This window comes from Haliotis rufescens, unplaced genomic scaffold, assembly GCF_023055435.1.
Source record: "Haliotis rufescens isolate VD_foot unplaced genomic scaffold, xgHalRufe1.0.p SCAF_82, whole genome shotgun sequence".
NCBI lineage: Eukaryota > Metazoa > Mollusca > Gastropoda > Lepetellida > Haliotidae > Haliotis > Haliotis rufescens.
Genome location: NW_025964375.1, coordinates 1,114,258 through 1,136,841, shown reverse-complemented (window position 1 = coordinate 1,136,841; position 22,584 = coordinate 1,114,258). Strand labels below are relative to the sequence as shown.

At 37.4% G+C, this 22,584-nt stretch overlaps 1 protein-coding gene across 1 annotated transcript in view; it reads right to left on the bottom strand.

Annotated features, from left to right (window-relative positions):
• Positions 1-22,584, bottom strand: part of LOC124144347 (GATA zinc finger domain-containing protein 10-like) — a 33,361-nt gene that overhangs the window by 6,122 nt on the left and 4,655 nt on the right. The window contains exon 3 of the mRNA XM_046513717.2: positions 22,012-22,172. Coding sequence (XP_046369673.2) covers positions 22,012-22,172 — 161 coding nt within the window. The remainder of the gene's footprint in view (positions 1-22,011; positions 22,173-22,584) is intronic.

The following is a 22,584-nucleotide window of genomic DNA, read 5'->3' as shown; positions in this document are numbered from 1 at the left end:
ACTGAGTTTGACTCCAAATGAGCCACAAAAACTCTTATATATCCATGTATATTCCATGTAATATTACAGCATCATAATGAATTTCCTATGTGCCCCTGTACATTGAACATTCTGCAGTGTATAGGATGGGGCTGGGATTAGTATTGGAGACAGGACATTTTCACGGTCACTGCTTCAAAACATGTAAGCTGTGTCTGTGAAAGGACAAAACCAATTCAGAATTATTCAGGAAACCTAGTATATCCAGTGACCAATGTAGTTTGGGGTAAAACTAAAGAACAAATCATATTTTCTGGAGCGAATAATCGTTTTCAGAAAAATACCCCCACCCCAAGGCCTGTAACTCAATAATTACATTAAAACATTGGAATATCATTGACGGTATGATGCCGGGACTTGGTGGTCACTTCAATAGTAGGACATACAGTATGAGCTCCAGGATTAACAAAGTGATTTTAAATGAAGATGACATAAGTCTCTGGGAGTCTCTGTTCCGATACTGAATACAGAACAATGTGGTATACGCTATCTGAACTGGTAGTAACACCCTTAAACTTGAGAAGTGCTCTATTACGGAAGACGTTCATTGCCAGAAAATAACCAGGCTCTATTATTTGACGAAACAGATTCCATTTGACGAAAAACACAACACAGTGGCGGCAATCACATACAAATGAGCCAGGCCTTCAAATCAGCAGGAAAACTACTTAATTCTATATTTAGCAATTTGTGAATGTACACCACTTGCCAAGTGGCGCCATGATAAAATGATTTGGAGACTATATTGGTATATTCACATGTACTTCCAAAATGACCCAAAAATATGATGGCAATGAATTTGTAAAGCTTTGGTGTTCATTATATGCAATCTAAACAGACCAATTGTTTACAATGTCTATGTATGTTTAAAGAGTTTGGGGAGATGAGGTCTCTTGGTCTTCATAGTAGGATTGTCCATTTGTAAAAAGCAAAACATTTCTTTAAAAAGAAATCACAATATAATAGTCATAATCAAGCTATCCAAATTGAGTGCAAATATCACATAACAACCTATCAGTGAGTGAGTAGTGGTTTAAGCACTTAAGCAATATTCCAGACATTCTATCTATAAAATAGATATTATATGAAATGGATTCCACACACACAAATGTGGGGAATCAACAAACCTGGGTCGTCAGCCTGATGAAGCAACACTGTCACCAGTCAGCTACTCACAGCAACCCCTCCACTCATGAGACACTTGGTATAAGTTTGTGGGATTCCTATTCATTGGTAATAACAACATAACATCATTTTGGAAACTTGCCTTCTTCTTTGGATACTAGAATATCAAAATGGTTCCTTGGAATTTGATGCCTGATTGCAATTACTCTAATGTATGTTTATGGAATATCAAAACTATATGAGCAACATAATATTTTGTACACATCAAAGAGACACACATGTACTAAACAGGGAGTGTTTGTACTCCCCCATGTTAAACTACGCCTACTGTATATGTACAGTTTTGATTTCCCTTTTGATTAGATGCCTTCCTGTGTGTGTAAGATGCATATAGCATACACAACGTGCAGATGTCTAGCATAAATTGCACTACATATGGAACACACTTCACAAAATATTCAAAGAACGACCCAATATTACCACATCATATCAGGGAAATCCATGTCATGGAAATATCATAAAGTATCAAGATAGAAATAAAATCTAAATTTCTCCTACATTTACAGATAGAGGGTTCCTCACCATGTGTGCCCAGGAATTAAAGCTCTCCTATAATTGTTTTCATAACACTTAAAATGAAAATCATAAGGTCTTTCAGGCTTGTCATATGCAGTTGAGACATCACTCTACGGAACATGTATGAATCGTTGCGAAAAGGTAATTTTGATAAATAACTACAATTGTACCATTTGGATCTGTGTTGGTGAATCATGCAAATGTGCTTGTCACAAAACATAAAGTTGTCTCCTTGTATCATTTTGGCCCTATGAAAAGACCAGAAACTAAGTAGTGTTTAGAGGGTTATGAATCAAAAATCAAAATATTGTTTTATTGAAATGCTTTTTCCTCAAATGATCTTGAACACAAGAAGTGACCATGTTTCAGGTTTTTTATAAAAATATTTACTACACTTCTGACCTTCACATATTTGAAACCGCCTCCGTGGACTTGTGGTAGAGCCTCCGCCCGGAGAGCGAAGGTCTGGAGTTCGATCCCCTGGTCGGCTCGGAGTCAGTATACTGTGTCTGAGTGGGGTATTCATGTTAAACAGCGGCTTGGTATCTCAGTGAGCTAGCACTATAAATCGGCATCAGTCTGGACTAGTACAAGCAGCCACACACACGTGCATGCACGTCGCTATATAAGTGCAATAATCTTGGATGCGACGTTAAACCCAATTTCACCTCACCTCACATATTTGAACCCAGGGTATGGTTTCATGAAAACTAATTATTTTTCAAAAATGGTATTGGCCTTGATCATGATAATGCCCATACAAGGATATTGATATTTCATTAAAACTAACTGCTGACTGATGTTTTCACAGAGAAACAAGGATGAAGTTTAGTGACATCTATGATGGACAAGTGTTGAGATCTTATACAAATGCTACCATGAAGTAAAAGCATCTAAAACAGCTGTAAAAAGACAGTGACACACATAAACATAACAAGTTCAAGAGTAATATCAGAATCTAACATCCCTTTTGATGAATTTGACATTGAAAGGCACATACAATCAACAATTCATAATCTGGTATACACTCACACTCTGCACAGCAGCACATCACATAAACTTCATCACCTGACCCACACACAAAACCACTCCCAACAATGTTCACCCAGCAAACCTAAGTAACAATGCATTCATAAATTATCCATTCATTACAAGTAAACTGTCAGGTGCAATTCAAACATATTCTAACGTGCAGTGATCTGTATGTTGTTCTGATATATTCTTTGCATGTTCCCCTTGCGGGACTTGTCTTATCTCCTTATATAAGATCATAAGGATAGGACATAAACTGAAGCAGATACATTTGACTGCTTTCAATTACCTTCATTTGAGATTGAATGGTAGGTATTTCAGGCATAAAATGTTTCTTCATATGCTTTCCTTTCTCACATCCATTATTTATATATCATATGACAGCAAATATTAATAATGGTTTGATGGTATTAGGCCTGAAAAAGTCATCCAGTTCCCTCTTATTAGATTTTGTTTGTTTGTTGTTTGCCGCATTCAGCAATATCCCAGCTATGTGACAACAACCTGTAAATAATTGAGTCTGGATCCAGTGACTTATATTGGGAGCAACTTATATTGCTGTCGGGGTAAGAGACCACAGCATCAACCAAGTCACCGAGCTTGACCACCCGATGCATTTGGTCACCCCTTATTACCAGCACAGGTTGCTGGGAACCTCTTCTAACCAGGAACCCACAATTAATATCCTAATAAGACCAATTTGTTTGGCGGTGCAACTACATGACAACAAGCCCACTACCCACAAAACCATGGAGATCTGTAGCACCTTCTTGACAGTGCGCATCCTGGTGAAGTCCACCAGAAGTATACAAAGAACATCAACAAAGGAAGAGTGATAACCAGATATTAAGGGTTTCCACCAAATAGTCACTTGGGCTTGATGCTGTTTTAAACGGTATCAGTCACCCTCTTAATCAAGACAAAGCCCTTCACTGTGAACGTCAAGATTTAGGAGCTTCATATTAGAGAATCATGATACATGATATTGTCCCTTTAGGCCTCCAAGAAGTTGATGTTTCAGACTTCAGGGTTTTACATTCAAGAAATGATATGTTTCTGTGCTTGTTCAGATAAACACTTGACTTGCCTTTGGATGCATTTATAACAAGGTTTCAGAGTACTTCACACATTGCACACATGAAAGAATAGAACACTTCACTGTGAAAAGCAAATGCTTAAAACACAAAGATGACAAACAGTTTTTCACTATCACTGTTAGAATAATTGCAAACCATGGCATGACCATGCAATTTGAACATGACAAATTGGAACTCAAGAATTAACCACAAGTGTATTTGTTTAATTTGTATGACCCTTTATGTCATCCTCTGATTTAATCATTCTTCCTTTGTTGACTATTCTCTATCATTTACAAAGGATCCATCTCAGTCATTCAAATTCTCAAAAGCTCATTTACTCATGGACACAAACTTCAGAAAACAAGATCAGGGCTCGATTTATGCACCAGGTGCATGTTGATATGACAACCTGGTTGCACCAAACACAACCAAGTGTCACCCTGGTCCAAATTTTTTTCAAAGTTGAAACATCAGTGCATAAACTAGACTTAACATACAAAATTTCCGATCTCTGATTAGTGTGTCACGACTTTTAATACACATAGTAGAGGAACATGTGCACATAATTTTTAAGTACCCACAGTTTGAGGATGTCAGGCCCTAGAGAGCATGACAAATTACACGAAACACAGGGATTAGTAAAATAGTACATTGTATATAAAGCCTAGACGTATAAGAGTGTTCAAAGATTAATGTTGTGTGGACAAGTAAGGCTTAGACACAAATTTGAACTTTTTGACGTTCTCTTGGCGCATGTTGTCATAATATTACCGGTAGGTTGCATTTTTCAGTAATAGGTTGCACTGGTGCATGTTTTATTAAGCTAAACCAAGCCCTGAATATGCATGCAAAAAAATTTAAATCTTCTGAAAAACAAGACACAAACCCATATTAACATCCATTATTTTGTATGGCCAAATATTAAAAAATAAACAATGAAAAGTTTCTTGTGTTAAAGCTCAGTGCCCAGGTAGACAATATGTACATATCTGCCGTCATGGTGATAAGAAAAAGCATGATCATGAACTAAGCCATTCCTTTGCACACAACAAGCACGGTATCTCGCTTTGTTACAAAACACTTACTAACTTAAGAACAAACTTCCATTTTTGCTCCCCCCTAACTAATGAAAGCAGTATTATGTAAGTTTGCAGATACACAATAATGATCATCTTGGAACCATTTCAACAAACAGATTCTCAAGAAAACGAGAATTTCAGCATATATCATGGATGCAATGCAAATGACAGTACTGGAATTACACAGATTTTCTTGTTGAAATATTGAAAGGTAAATAGCAAATATGGCAACAGTTCTATGAACAGCTCATACCAGTTTGATAGTAAATTCAAAACCTCAACGCCAGGGAATATCTGCTTAACTGAAGAAACGGATTAAACTGAGCATAAAAGGCAAAATAGTGATGAAAATTATATGAATGGATCACTGAAAAATGAGTCATAACACCAGGTGTTCGCTTCATATAATCATCATCAGCCACAAATTATTGATGAAAAGTAAGACAGATTCCCCAATGACAATACTACTGACATATTCACATATTAAACCTAACCAGGACATCAGTATGTACTGTGTCATAGGGAGCGATCATGTTGATCCTATTCTATCCCATATAAAAATGATTTTCCCAAAACCATAGAAGAAAATATGTTCTAAATGAACAAGTTTCACAACTTCTTATAGTAAAAATTCTATCTCAAGAATGACCAAATGTATTTCATGTAATCCATGTTTGATCAAACTATTGATATTCTGTTCAACCATTGAGTCAAAGTTTGAACTGTTTATCAAAAATATTTCACTGAGCATTAGACTTCATCAGTTCCACTGACACATGTACCAAGGAACTTCATGGTGTCAGCATTATTACAAGAATGACTTTTCTTCACAATCAAACAATCTTTCAAACTCATTATTCATTAGTTTAGTATTAGGTGTGAGATATACCTCTACCAAATATAACCTTTACAATCAGCTACAACATACAAACAATAATATCAAAAACAATATCCAAAAAGGTCTGGTCTATTGAAATCCTTCAAAATAAATCCAAATATTCTGAACATTTAAGATGCTTTTGAGCTGAAATGATCAAATCGACCTTTTAAAAATGACATTTTAAACTGGTCATCCACAAAGCAAATCTTCCAAAGAAACTGTGTCAAACTCAACAGTATTTGGACAATATTGACTGTCAAACTCCTGTTTACTGCTGGGGAGTCTGAGTGGGTGGTGGCTTCTGCTTTTCTTTATCCTGTGCACGTTTAAATTCAGCATACTCAATGTACCCATCCCCATTCATATCATTTTCTTTTAAAACAACATCAACGATATTGGAGATTTCTTCATCAGTGAACACTTTCACTTCTGGAGGAGGTGCAGAGCTGTCCTTGTTGCTAGCTTCTGAAAGAAACCAATAAAATGCTGTCAGATGGAGCTTCACTGGTCACAAATCTTCTTTCAAAGTTTAAAAAAGGAGTTATCTTTTCTTCACCTTTAATCTCAGTCTGTTAACTGAAATCAGAATTGGAGCTCTGTACAATCTGGTTAATGCTTTAGGATTTCAAGGATGCATTTATCAAATAGGCAAAAGGTCTTTCCTAAGTCTCTTACTCAATCATTTCACCATCCTTGGCCACTATGATTATAAAAAAATATCTTTAAATAATTTTCAATAATGAACTTCCCATCTGTTGTTATCATGATCTGACTTCAAGTTATCCATTTGACTGACTAAAATATTACATCTTCCTTTGATGTGTTTCAGAAGGGTTTGATGATGATGCTGTGTGTTCAGTCAGATCAAGACAACAACAGGGGTTGATCCTAGATGCTGTTACTGTATCCCATCATTCAGTTTGGTTACTAGGGTCTGACCATTTGAGATTCTGGGGAGGGCCTGGGATTTTATTTTTTTTAATATTTTGTTCCAAAATTACTGGGAAAATTTTTCCTAAGGTTTTACCTAAAATTAAAATTACTTGATGGCTATGCTGGATGTCCTAAAGAAATGTTATGAAAAAGAGAGGACAACTGTTTGTCTCCTTTCAGAGAAAAGCATTATGTATTTTGAATACATGTATGTAACCCAAAAAAGTATTCTATCGCTAGTGAAAACTCAAACTGTTCCCAGAATATCAAATGGTTGGACATAATATGTCAGATAGTCTCTGTGTGACTACTGGGGCTACAGGAGGACATATATTTAACTGGTTGATCCAGTAGCCCTTAGAAGTGACACACAACAGCTGATAACAAACCATGAACAAATAAATGAATAAGGTAACCACAGCTAGGGTTGATCCCACAAGGATGGATATATGCAGCACAGATGGGGCAGGGAGGTGTTTCCAAACAGAAGGGCAAAGAAGGTAAAACCACTAGGCAACTGCTGGCATGCACATGTCATACTTATTGCTTCTAGATTCTTCATGAAAAGTGACAGTTAAAAAGGCTGAAAAGGGAATGTTGTCAATCTTGTTGCTTCTACAAACTGGTTAAAACTATGCAAGACAAAGATTATCTATACAAATGTATATGTTAATTTCACCACCACCAGAAACCAGTTTGTATGCCCACTTGCACTAACCTCAACAGCTTGCATGATGTGTTAACAACAGGAGAGGCATTCCACGAGCACCAGTTATAAAACATATTCTCATTTTCCATCCACAGTAACAGTTCCAAAAGTAATACACAGACACTGGTGTCTTTGTTTGTTTGTTTGTTTGTAGTTAACTTTAATGCTGCACTTAGCAATATCCCAGCTGTATGATGCCAGTCTGTAAATAATCGAGTCTGGAACAGACAATCGAGTGATTGATACCATGAGCATCAATCCATGCAATTGTGATCGATGACATGCGTCAACCAAGTCAGTGAGCCTGACCACCCGATCCCATTAGTCGCCTCTTACAACAATCAGTCAGTCAGTGAGTTGGGTTTAACGCCGCTTTTAACAGTATTGCAGTTATATCACGGCGTGTCAGCTTAATGTGGGAGGAAAGCCCGAAGTGATGCAGGTCTCAGACGTTCATCACTTCGGTGAAACCCACAAGCACGGGTATGGTGCTGACAAACCTAGAAACATATTCAGGGCGAACCGGGATTCGAACCCCCAATCATAGGTTTCTGGCATGCCTAAGGGACGCAACTCTGCACAGCCCTCTTACAACAAGCATAGTGGCCTTTCACGGCAAGCATGGGTTGCTGAAGACCTATTCTACCCCTGATCTTTACGGGCCTGGTGTTTTTCGTGGACAAGTTGGAATGTGTTCAGTAGTGTGTGTGAAATCCAGAGATAGGGTTACACCTGATAGTGTTAGATCATTGGACTCTGAACTTAAACTTTCTTGAATTATTAACACTAAATGTTACAGTAATAACCAGTCTGACCGCAACAAATAAAAATTAAACTAATTTCATAAGTGCTATGGACCAAACCAGGACACAATAACTGTATGAAAGCCTTAAAAGTTTCTGTCACAACATTCTGTAACAATGCCAAGATAACCTTGTTTTATTTCTCTAACACCTTAGACAGTTACTAACCTAACCATATGAAAACAATACCCATATCACAGTATAATAAATATGTTTATTGACAAAACCTCTAAAAGATACCATGTTGCACATCCAAGAAAACACTTCCATTGACAACCCAATATTTAACTATTAAAGGTTTCAAAGTAATCTGTCACAATTATTGAAATTATACCCACCACTGCAACCTTTTCATGTACATGTACCTCTAAAACCCTCTTCCCAATTTTATGGCATGTTTAATTTCATAGAATTCTATGTAACCATCATCATTATAATCTGGTTGTAAACCATGGTCAATTGCAACAGCTAATTCTTCATCTGATATGACCTTGATTGGAGCAGACTTATCAATATGTTCTGAAATAAAGTTGAGAAAGAAGGCTTCTTGTCAAACATGAACACTAGGAATAACTGTTCAAAGGCATTTAAAAAGAAACTGAAACAAAATGCTAGGAAATACATAGGACTCCTCACCAGTGTCACAAGGTGGGAAGCTTAAGACACCAAAAACTTGATTGCACAATAATGCAACATTGCACACAGGACACACCTGACAGTTACTGACACATGCAATAATGCACAAAGACACAATGCTACACACTCAACATAGGCATACACTATTACAAAGGTATCAAAGGACAGTGCAACACACAATAACCATGCCACAATATATTTTTTCAAGAACAATCATTGTTTTATTGACATCATTTTTATGTATTAACAAGAACTTCCGAAGAATATAAGTCAACATTTAGTGACTTGAAATGCTGATTTTGTCATAACATTTATTTGTAGGACGCTGCCAAGTTCTCAGTTATCCATCTAGCTGGGGTACTTAGGGACCAACCATTTCATATTCTGGGGATGCCTGACATTTTGTATTCAGACTTAAATATTTTTTCAGCTAAATCTAAACATTTTTTATCAAAAACACCCTGCAATTTTTTTAATTTTTTGTGGCAAACGATCTTCTTCTTGTTCAGTAATCAGAAGCATATTTATCTCAGGCATTTTCTGGAACAATATATCTGTTTCGATAAAATTCCAGACCACCACCTCCATCAGAAGATCAAACAGTCGACCCTTATCATCATATTACAAAATGAACATTTTTTTATTGTGTATTCTTCCAAGAATCCTCAGTTTGAATTATTTGTATTGACCATTATCAAGCCTATATCATTATCTAAAGGAATGATTTCTTAAGCTGCATCAATAGTCAATAGAATATACACCAGTGTACCTACTTTTACAGCTTACACATCAGCCATGGCACTCTTTCCTCGTAAATAAAAGCGACAAAACCATTTCCATATTCACCAAAAATCTCTGCTAAAAGCTGCGCTACATTATTACATAACCACATATTTTCAATCATGCATTCAACCTACTGATCCTTTCTCAACCCCTGTTCATTTAATCACTGTCATCTACTACTATCAAACAATACTTGTGTACTTTCAAAGTCCTTCTATACACAGTAATCAAATCATATCTCAACATCTCCCTAACAGGCTCTTGTATATCAACATGTGCATCACAATGTTCCTTAACCTTACAGCTTATCACAGCAGCAAAGCAGCTTACAAATAGTAGAAAACTACTACTGCATCAGTACAATGCTCAACATGATTTCTCCAGTCACTATCAAAGCATTTCAACAACTGCGTACTACATATCCCTCATAAAAATCTTAACTAATTGAGAACTCCAGTTCTACCAACACATTGTAAACCCCACCTAACAACGTATCTACATCACATCCGTCATTTTGAAGGATTTGCCTCCCATTTGTGGCTGTATCCCTCAGCTCCTACACCAGCTCCCAGAGCCTGATATAACATGTGCCCTGGGCAAAGAGTTTGTGGCCATGCATCCCTCCCTCCTCCGAGCTCTCTTCCATTTGGTGCAATAATTCAATTACCTTTTCTGTCACTCGGCTGGGCTAAGGGACTGGAAAGCCAGGGGCTTTTACACCCAGCCGTACTCAGGCGCTCAGAGAGCCTCAAAAGGATGCTCTTGTGTCCATACACCTTCAACACTCCGACATGCTTTAATCGCCTCACAAAAAGACGCTCAGGCTATTTCCGAGCCCATTTCCGAGCTGTTGTTAAAACTTGGACACCGCCTGCTTAACAAGGCTTCAAAATCTGTAAAACTCATGTCTTTCAAAGTTCAATAACGGTTCTTGAGATAAAAAGCATTTATGTATAGAGACATCTGCGTTTTACTGATTGTGTTGTCGTCTATGTCTGATATGACAGCGGTCGATATTTCAAAAAGTTAGTTCAAAAAGTCAAAACTAATTATGCTGTGTGTAGGTGACTCACCAAACAACACAGTAAAAAAAGTTGTAATTCTGAACAGTACGACAAATGAGAGTAGTTCCTCAAGGTGTGTTCCTCTTGTACACGGGAAACCTACCAGTCAAAACAAATGCTAAAAATATCTGTTTTTGTTCATGGTTGCAAGAAGTTTAAAACTGAGTTTTCATCATATACACGTCACTTCAAAATATGGAAAATATTTAGGGGAAACATAAAGAATGGAAGCTGGAGTCAATAAAACCGACTGATGCACAGTCTGGGGCTGCAAAGAATACACTGAGGTGAATTTGATACGTATCACGAATATAGGGTAACGAATATGAATACTTATTCACAAATACAAAAAGAAGTCAGCAGTTGATGTGTTATATATTAGGTTCAGAGAAACGACAAAATATAGTATTTGACATTGTTTGACCATGTTGACAGTTTTAATTTATCACGACAATGACCAGTGACCACATTACTGTCAAAACAAATATATAACAGCCCTAATGCACAAACCTCAGAAGGACAATGAATTTGATCACATAAGGTATACCAGCCCTGCAAGCAACATGACATACCAGGAAATGTACTTCAAGTTATACACAGTTTGTAACTGTTGCAAACACTTTTGTCTCAGAAACTCTCCGAGCGTTTTACAAGAGAATGCATGGAAAGAAATACACTTAATCCTGTATGAAAGAGGGATATAACAAGCCAGTCAATACAAAATGGTCATGCACCTTGTCTTGTATTGGTGTCACTTTATGCCACGTTAACTTAGTCTAAACTCTTAAGAGAAAGTGAGTGAGTGAGCTGGGTTTCACACCACTATCAGCGTTAGAAATTGGCACTAGTCCTGTAGTCCTTACCAAACTGCCCAATTATCAGTAAAGGTATCCTAAGGACTAGTAGAAATTCGCCCATTTTAAGGGTTTTGCTATATGTTATCATTATAAGGACTACTGGACAAAAACTGTTAGTTTCTAACCCTGCACTATAAACATTGTTTCAGTTATAAAAATGTAAGCTCAACATGGAAGGAAAGGAGGAACTGACACAGGACGTTTACCACTTTGGTGAAACCCACAGCCACATGGCAACCACAAATCATAATCCGGGCAAGTCTGAGATTTGAACCAAAGATCAAGGGACACAACTGCACAGAGAATTCAAGCCCCTTAGGCGACTGGGAATTTGGATGAAGTTTATAACATAATATTGTCCATCTTTTGTATTTCAGATACTTCGACTACCTATCACACTATCCTGATTATGTCAGTAAACAGTTCCAAATTGGAAATTATAACCCCGATTCATGTTGTTCAACTACTGATGCTACAGCATTGTGGAGGTGATGTTTCACTGACAACAGGACCATTATCATGATAATAGAGGAAGCTGATTTTATGCTTAATATTTATACAACTGCAAAGAAAGTAATGTTAATATATAATTTTTTTAAATCCTAACTTTGAACAAAATAATGATGTTTTTTTTCCAATTTACCTGCCAAATGCTCTTAGTCTAGAATCCTAGATAACTCCTTGGTATGCACGTCTAGCAATACCACTGTTCAACAAATATACTGATGCTGGCCATGCCATCTCTTAGACTCATGAATATAAAATAGCTTGTATCTCATAACATTTCCGCCAATGAAACATTAACTTAACTATAAAGGCATGCCTACTGTCTCTTATCATGTCAAACACTAAATACAAATCAATCAAATCAGTCATGAAAGTACTTCACACATTTTAGATCATTTTGATAAATTGAAAATTAACATTTGCATCCAATAATCCCCCTCCCCTTCCACATATGACTTCGTGGAGCGGAACAAGTGCACACCACTCAACTCAAGGGACATTATGCTCCACTGCCAACAAAACCAGATCTCACAGCGCCAGTAATTAAAATTTGGTAACCTGGTTGTCTAACTAGTGGGGCGTGGCCAATGGTCCCAGGGGAGCAGGGCTCCAGGAGGGGCTATTATCACCGTCAGAGACGGGATCAAGAGGAAGGGAATTAACGGATCATTTCAATTACCGCTAAACAAACAACCCTGACATGGGCTTTGGTTGAGGATAAGTGCTGGACAAAAACATCATGTAATATTCTTATTACATCTTATACACTTGATGTTTCTTTTGTTTTGACTGATGGTAGTTGATTAAGTTGTCAAATGTGGTGAAAGGAAAAGAAATTACGAAATTTACTTTCATAATCATAATGAATAGTCTTTTAAATTTCACTCTGCATTATTTAAGCTATCATATATCATGGGGACGTGTAAAATACATTCTGACTTTAGCTGCTGGTCCAAAGCCAGAATCTAGTAACTTTTATTTCGGTCAAGTAAGTTCAGCTGATTCTGGTCCATATGCTAAGAGTAAAATCTGCTGAAAAGAATTCCAAGATACAATTCCGGTCCAGTAGATTTAAAACTTTCTTGCACAGACTGCAAGAAATTGATTGCACCAAACTAAGAATGGGTGAAAGCAGGAGCAATGATCGTTCCCATCGGAGTTGACATTACCACCCACTCATACTTTTAGTCTTTTCTTACGATAAGCATGGGTACTCCAAACCTATTCTGGCATGGAATGCATCAAAGACAAGTCTGGTTATTTCTTTTGATGAAGAGCATTATGAAACATGAGTGAGTGAGTGAGTGAGTTGTGTTCAACAACGCTTTTAACAGTATTCCAGTTATATCACAGTGTGTCAGCTTAATGTTGGAGGAAAGCCCGAAGTGATGCAGGTATTCGACGTTTACCACTTCGGAGAAACCCACGAGCACGGGTATGGTGCTGACAAACCTAGAAACATAATCGGGGCGAACCAGGATTCGAACCCACAATCATAGGTTTCTGGCGTGCCCAAGGAACGCAACTCTGCACAGCGAATTGTGTCACCTTCGACGACTGGGCCATGCATGCCCCCTAATGAAACATGACAAACCTGGTAGTTGACTACAATAGTGTGTGTTGACTCTCAATGAATACACTATGTAAAGGGTCATTGCAACATAGACTATGATAAGACCTGCCAATGACACAACATTATTGAAATTACAATGAAATGATATGTGCTTGTATTTCTTTGAGATAAGTATTCACTTAGGTTTAACTTATCACTACTTTTATTAAATTTATTAAAGCAAATTTGGCAAGATTATCATAGTTATAACTTTGTAGTAACAAATTTTACAGAACTTTAATGACAAACTGAATATTAATTTTTGTTAATAATATATCAAACAAATAATATTTTTGTAAGGTCTTGATATGAGAAAATGTTTCATTATTTCATTTTCTACATGTGAACAACTAAGAGAATATTACTCAGTCATTAAATACAAGGATGACTTCAGGGTTCACATGGTATAAACAGTGGCAAAGCAGGATCACTACAAAAGTTCCATGTAACATGGTGTCACAAACTTCACAATCAAGATGTGATATCACTTCATGTCAAGATGCAAAATGACATTTTTTTTTAAAATCATTAACAATTAACAGTGCCTGTCAAATATTGTTTGGCGTTGAGACAAATTGCAGACATACATTTATATATTTAAGCCTTGAATATCTGAAAATACCTACAGGTATTAAAACCTCAATGTCACAGAATCTGTTGCCTTCAAACAGTCCACTAAATTGAAAGTGACACTGTCATTAGTTACAGCTAGTACGCTTAAGATCCCCATGGCCCCCCCGGCTACTGACTAGATACTGACGACCTATTGACAACCTCTGTTGCTTTCAGTTTCAACAGCCTCACTGTCGAGGTGCGGCTGGACGAAATGCTCAGTCTGACCTGTCAAAACCATAGGCTTGTTTCCAAAAATGTATAATAGACACCTTACACCATGTACACAAATTATACTGACAGGTGGATATAGTCAATAACTCATTGTAGTAATAATAATAATAAAATAATAATAATAATAATAATGTCCTTTATAATGCAAGAATGGCTGCACAAAGTGATACAAGGATGTATAAAGAAAATTATTAATGTAAAATTATTCATTGAAATTGCATCAGAAAAAATACAAAAGGAGAGAGGAATGAGGCTTGAAACACTGTTATAGCAGCTAGCAAACAGGAAGGTGTTGAGGTTAGCTCTAAAGTTATCATTATTAATGATACATGCCATGTTTTCCTTCAATGATTTCTTATCCAAAGAGAACTTACAGCCTGTGTAATTCTGATCTGACATTTTGTTTGACACACCCAAAACTCAAGAAACCACATAATCAATCAAATTAGGTAAAAAGGCAGACTGATTCAAACAAAATATACAAAAAATTATTATTGCAATATAATTCCTATTATAAATTTGAATTAAGTGATAAATATGAATATACAAGAAAGAAGCAAAGTAATATATCATCAGAGTAAGTCAAAGGAACAGTGTAAGGCCACAACTCATTTGGATGTGTAGCAAAAATCTTTCCACTTCATTTAAGTTGACGTTAGGCTTAATATTCAATTTTTGTCTGCATAACTACTGAGGACTACTGGACAAATAAGAAACAAGTAACTCAATTTAGAAAATGTTTCTCAATCTGCAACACTGTAGTAAATACATGATGTAATATTGCAAGCATTGTTCCACAGTTTTAGATGTCCGTCACATAATGTTGCATCTCTAAGGTTTATGTCTTCCGACAAGATGTTTTCGTAAAGATTCATACTATTTTTCCAATAGTAGTTTCACAGAAGCGAATCTTCCAACTTTGATGACTCGGCTGTTTCAGCTGTTTCTAAGGAAATGTTCAGAAACTTAACTTTTTTAACATTTTTTAAGATGCTTGAAGTTGAATGATGCCTCAAACTGATTTGAAACTATTTTTGTCTGTATAATTCAGGCAAAGTGAAGTTTCTTGCAGCTTTATGCTTTCCATAACAGCGAAAGAGCAATTGAAACATATGTGAATTCTAAAAAAAATGTAGCCAATTAATTTTGATGATTTTATAACACTTCAACCTTGCTGACATCTACATTTGGTGCTTCAGATCCTGAGAAACGGTGGGGTGAAATGGGGTTTAACGTCGTATCCAAGATTATTGCACTTATATAGCAACTTGCATGCACGCCTGTGAGTGTGGGTGCCTGTACTAGTCCGGACTAATTCAGTGGGCTAGCACCGATTTATGGTGCTAGCCCACTGAATTACCATGCTGCAGTTTAACATGAATATACTCCGAGCTGACCAGTCCTTGTTTTAGCCCATTAATGCCAAGCGCCAGACAGGGTAACAACAACTACCATCTTTTAACATCTTTTGGTATGATGCAGCCTGGGACTGAACCCCGGGCATTCCGCTCTCCGGACGTAGCTCTACCACAGATCACGGAGGCAAGTTCCTGAGAATAAGCATAGTAAGGACAAACAAGTATTTGTGCAATATCACCTACGACACCCGAAGTTGAAAAAGTCATGCCTCTAACTGGACAATCACTGTCACCATTTTCATCCACAAGCAGTAGAAGCTCTTTAAGCCTTTTCTTTTAAAATCTTGAATACCTTTTTTTAAATTTTATGCAGACGGTGCCAAAGCTGGACACCAGACAAGCAATCAAGGTAAGCAAAACAGAAAGGCTTTTGACAGTTGCTTCACCCACCTTTACCTTTTAAACCTGTGGAGTGTTTGTTTTACAGTTACAGTAAAACAAACAGTCCACAGGTTTGAGCAAATGAATTCTTTTCCAATGATGACTCTTTGGGCAACTTAACTATTGGAAGGTTGTACAATATTAAAAATATATGCTAAAGTGTTATTAACTAATGCAGTATGGGCTAGTATAGTGGCAGAATGTAACATACCCGTACCTTCCCACAATACAAAATTGACTGTCAGCAAAAAAGACTGTCTTGGACTGTCTGGCAGGTGGGTATTTTAACACTGTTTACATGATCTCAAAATGCTCAAAGCCTAACATCTCCTTGGCTTCATTCCAGGAACTTGTTGCGACGTTAAGGGAGGTAGTCTGATTATTTTCCAACATAAATTTTTGAACAGTTGTATGATGGATTAAAAATATTGATATATTAGCTTGCCATTAATATATTGCAATTAGGTCCATACTTACGCGCCTTAAAGTTTTATTACCTTTTTAAGGGTCTTTATGACACTAAATGTCATCTTTCAACGAGATTTCAGTAAGTGAGTTAGGGAATGTTGTGTTATGGAACAGTCAGCAATGTACATCCCAACTTGGTCAGACAAAACAGTGATTGACAGCAGGAGCAAAGATCCATCCCATAACGGCATGATGACCAACAATCAGGCAACAGTGAGGTGAGGTTAAACAGGGTTTAATGTCGCGTTCAAGATCATGTTCATTTGATTGTGGCTGCGTGAATTTATCTGGATTTATGCCTTTTGTTTAGTGCCATGCTGGAGTTTAACATGGATACTCCATTCCGACACAGTTCCTCTCAATGCTGCATGCCAGGCAGGGTAACAAGTACCATCTTTTAATGTTCTTTAGCATGATGCAGCCAGGGGATCAAACCACCAACTTTCCACTCTCCCCTGAAGATGCTCTCTCCACTAGACAAAGGAGGCATCGTAACTACCCTATTGTCATCTATTGATTCTCATGACAAGTGTACTAGGTACTGGGGGGACCTATTCTTATGAGAATCCCCACAGCGGAGGTCCCACAGTGAAGGAGAGGAGTGAGTGAGTGAGTGAGTGAGTTGGGTTTAACGCCACTTTTAACAGTATTCCAGTTATATCACGGCGTGACAGCTTAATGTGGGAGGAAAGCCCAAAGTGATGCAGGTCTCAGACGTTTACCACTTCGGTGAAACCCACGAGCACGGGTATGGTGATGACAAACCTAAAAACATGATCGGGGCGAACCAGGATTCGAACCCACAATCATAGGTTTCTGGCGTGCCCAAGGGACGCAACTCTGCACAGCGAATCGCGGCACCTTATACGACTGGGCCATCCGTGCCCCCGTGAAGGAGAGGATCATAAGGTAAGTTAGCTACACAGATTTCACCCATGACCATCGAAGCAATAGCTATTTCGATGAGAATTTTGCTCTGAACTAAAATGTATTCAAATAGAACTTTTGAGATTTATCATCACAGAATAACACTGACAATCACCAGGATGCAGAATCACTGAGTGAAGTCACATCAGAATTTCTGATCTTCTTTAATGTGGGCCTTAGTCAGAATCACACTGATGAGTGATCATGCATCAGGGGAGGTTACTCAGATCAACCTATCAACTTGGATACGCACCTTACAATGAATCAATAATGATTCAGAGTTTGGCGTATGTCTAATAGCAATCGTTACTGACTAACTTTATGTATTACTAATGTCGACAAACATATTGTTTAACAGAAAGGATGTGTCTAAAATTGCGTCCATATTTGGGTCATGTTTGGAGGTGTGCAGTATTACAAATATACCAGTCTATTCAAAATAGCTTTGAAACAATATGTCTTTTAAGCATTCTGGCATATTGCGTATATTTGTTTCTATTTTATCCCCCCATACTTTTGAAAGTGTCATTATACAAAAATTCCAGTTTACAAAACACAACATTTGTTTGAAATAAGTCCACTGAAGACCCACTGTTGTAGATAGTGGGTACTATTGTTTGCTAATTTTACATGGCTGAAGTTACAGAGAAATTTATCCAGTTCCATGTTGTGTGGGATACTGTATGGTGCAATCAATTGACTTCACCAACACCTCGCTCTGTAGACGTGCAATTTGATAAAAAAAATTAGAAAAATCCATGTGAGTTAGAGACGTTTTTCAACAAAAGATGGGTTTCATTTTTAAAAGTTTACTTCGAAAACTAAAATAATTTTATCTACTGCCCAGTTTCCCCCTCTTTAGCATATTTAGCTAAAAAAAATAAACGCTTTAGTTATTTAATGCAAGTCTGTTTACAGTGAGAGCAGATGTGCAGGTTCATTTGCATTCAAATTAAGGATATATATTTATATGAAACAAGAGTTCAGACAATAATGAAATCCGGAACATGCAGAAGGCAATCCCAATTTTAGAAGAAACTCTCAATCAGAATCAGATAAAATATTTGCATACTCTGCTGATTGTGTTCATCGTGTGATGGTTTCTCAATATAAGAAGAACCTTTCTTTAGTTTTTTATCTGAAATGGAGTACAGAACTTGTGTCAAACCATGAATGAATATGTGTTAGAGGATTGTTCACTTTTGTTTGTATGTTTTTTAATGGTGCATTCAGCATTATTCCAGCTATAGATATGACAGTGGCCAGTAATCGAGTCTGGACCTAACATTTCACTGATAGACATTATGAGCAATGATCCACACTGTAGGGTGAGTGAGTGAGTAGGTTGTTTTAACGCCGTGTTTAACAGTATTCCAGTTATATTGCGGCGTGTCAGCTTAATGTGGGAGGAAAGCCCAAAGTGATGCAGGTCTCAGACGTTTACCACTTCGGTGAAACAAACGAGCATGGGTATGGTGCTGACAAACCTAGAAACATAATCGATGTGAACCGGGATTCGAACCCACAATCACAGGTTTCTGGGACGCCCAAGTGACGCAACTTTGCACATCGAATTGCAACGCCTTAGATGACTGGGCCACCCGTGCCCCCCCCCCCCCCACACACACACACACACACACAGTAGGGGTATCTGACGATCCACTCTGACGATCCACTCTGTCGATCCACTCTGTCTGGGTTACTTGACATGCAATCAAGTCACCAAGCCTGACCACCTGATCCATGCAGCTTGCAACCAGAATAGATTGCTGGTGACCTATTCTAATCTTGAATTGTTTGATAGGCGTTACTCAGAAGTTGAGAGATGACAAAGTAGAGATAATTTATGGATAACAACTTCCTAATTTACCATAAAGGTGGCGTTTCGGTATAGATCCTTATACTGTTGTCAAGCAAGGACTAAGGTATAAGGATCTATGCTGAAACGTCACCTTAACAGAAAATAACAAAGTTGTTATCCATAAATTATCTCTACTTTGTATTCTAACCTTGAATCCCCACGGAGCAGATTTTTTGCAATATTACATCAATATCAGCACTTTTCCCAGATATGATCATTTGTTTGTCTTACTGCTTGTCATTCAATGCCGCAATCAGCAATATTCCACACATGAAAGGGGGTCTGTACTTAATCAAGTCTGGATCAGACAATCCAGTGATTAATATTATGAGCAAAGTTCCAAGCTGTCAACTGCCTACAGTCAACCAAGCCACCAAGCCAACCACCCAATCCACTGAGCAAATGTTTCTGGGAACCCACTCTAACCTGAAATCCTGACATGGTCTAGGATATGATGAGCAGACACTCTTACCATTAGATTCCCACAACATCCCTTAAATGAATGTACCAAAACAACCCAACATTACTAACAAATGAAAAAACATGTACATGTATATAGATTTTAGAAAAATAATCTCTTAAGTCAACTGATATTTGAATGTAATACACAGAAGAGGTGTTGATAGTAATGTGACATTAGCTATTGCTAACTTAATCTGAGAGAATCCCTGAAAGTTTGTAACAGCTGGCCATGGAGGCCATGACAGTCATACAGTCAGTCAGCAAGTCAATACATCCCCATATTTACCAGGTCTATCAATTCTCATCCCATGATACAGAGGAAGATTTTATATTGCTTCAATCACTTATGGGTGAGGTGAGGTGAAATGGGGTTTAACGTCGCGTCTAAGACTATTGCAGTTATATAGCAGTGTGCATGCACGTGTGTGTGACTTGCTTGTACTAGTCTGGCCTAATGCTGATTTATAGTGTTAGCTCACTGAGATACCATGCCACAGCTTAACATGAATACCCCACTCAGACGCTGTATACTGACTCCGTACCGATCAGTCCGTGTTTTAGCCCCTTAATGTCGAGCGCCAGACAGGGTAACAACAAGTACCATCTTTTAATGTTTTTTGGCCGGGTCAATCACTCATAAGTTATTTGTCTTTCCTTCAGTATTTGATAACTTGACATATCTTAAGTCAAATTATTTAAACGTTTGAATAAATTAAACAAATAGGTTTCTGATTCCCAGCCATATTCCACTCATGGATACCTAGAATGGGTTGCACACATTGAACCAACAACTGTCCTCCAACCCAGCTGTTCTGACGCACAGGTAAATACACAAACATGTTAAATACATGTCAATCTGCAATTCTGGATTGTTCTTTCTAGGTCACTATTGTTTTAATCACAAACATATCTGTACAATAAACCATTACAACACACAAATCTATAAACAACATACCCATCACCATTTACAACAGGCATGACACACATGAGCCATTTACCACACACAGAGACAACATACAAATTGGGATTCCGTGTTATCTGCCTCTACCAAGTTTGCCAAAAATAAACACACACACTTCTAAAAAAACATGCAGTCTACTGAACATAAAGTAAGGGCACAAATCTCTTCCACCAGCTGTTAATATAGAAATTAAACATACTCCTTATACATATAGTTCAACTGAACAAATGAAACAAACTTCACAACTGTTTGTTTACACTATTTCTCAACAGTACAAGGGAGATAACTCTGGAAAAGAGTCTAACCGTTAATTCTGATAGTCTATTCAAAGTATAACTGTATATTACACTTGAAGTGTATGAAGGATGCTGATTTAATGACATGGATAGAAAAGGTAAACATGCTAAAGAAGCTCCAACATCTAAAACATGTAAAATATCAAAATACTGGTTATTCAATTCAGCTGATGTTCTATTTGATTTCTTACTACAATATTATGCAGGTAATACACTAGTCAGATTTTTTTTATCATTTGTTATAAGATCTAAGTGGTACTTAGAAGTTTGGGATCATTGAAGACAGGGTTCTTTTGGATTTCACTTCATCATTCCTTCAATGCAAGTGATAATGTACAAGAACCTATGCTGTAATGTCGCATTGAAAGATTAACAAAGTTGAAGTCCATAAGAAAAACTGGCTTCATGAAGTGTTTAGGTTTTGTTTTAACACAACTGAAAAAAATCCCCTCCCTCCCATACTATCAAGAATATTGAAATAGCTGAAGAAAGATCCACAGTTTTCACACATATTGTAATCTGCCTTCAGGTTAGTCTCTTATAGATATGTCATAAATTTGATATTACCGGAGATTGAATCCACTGCATACATAATACATGGGTAGCTGATGGAGCTTCATCAACACTGGAGCTAACTTGTTACATATCAATCTATACATGCTATATGTAAAACCTACCTGCATGGTAGTGTGTGAGGGCCTTGCCAATCTCTACACCATCCAGCTTGTTGTTGTTGTCATAGTCATGCATCTTAAAGTAATGGAACTCTAGTTCTTCTTCAGACATCTGGTCTTTGGGTTTGGTTTCAATAACGTTCTCAAGATGTTCCATGACATGCCTGCCAAAAAAAAACAATCATTCACCAATGAAAATATTGTTTGTCTGTTTGTTTGTTGTTTTATATCACACTCAGCAAACTTCCAGTTATATGCTGGCAGTCTGTACATAATCTAGTCTGTGACAGACAAACCAGTGATTCACATCATGAGCATCAATCTTCCTACTTCGGATACTATGACATGCATCAACCAAGTCCACAAGCCTGACCACCTGATCCTGTTAGTCGCCTCTTACTACAATCATGGGTTGCTGAAGACCAATTCTAACCCAGATTTTCATGAGGACATTGAAAATAATGAAATATCAGTAGTATGTATCAGGTGCTTTCATAACACAACAATACATTTATTGACACAACCACACTACTAAGATTGAGTGACTTCAGGATCCTAAATGCTTCCTTTGGGTGT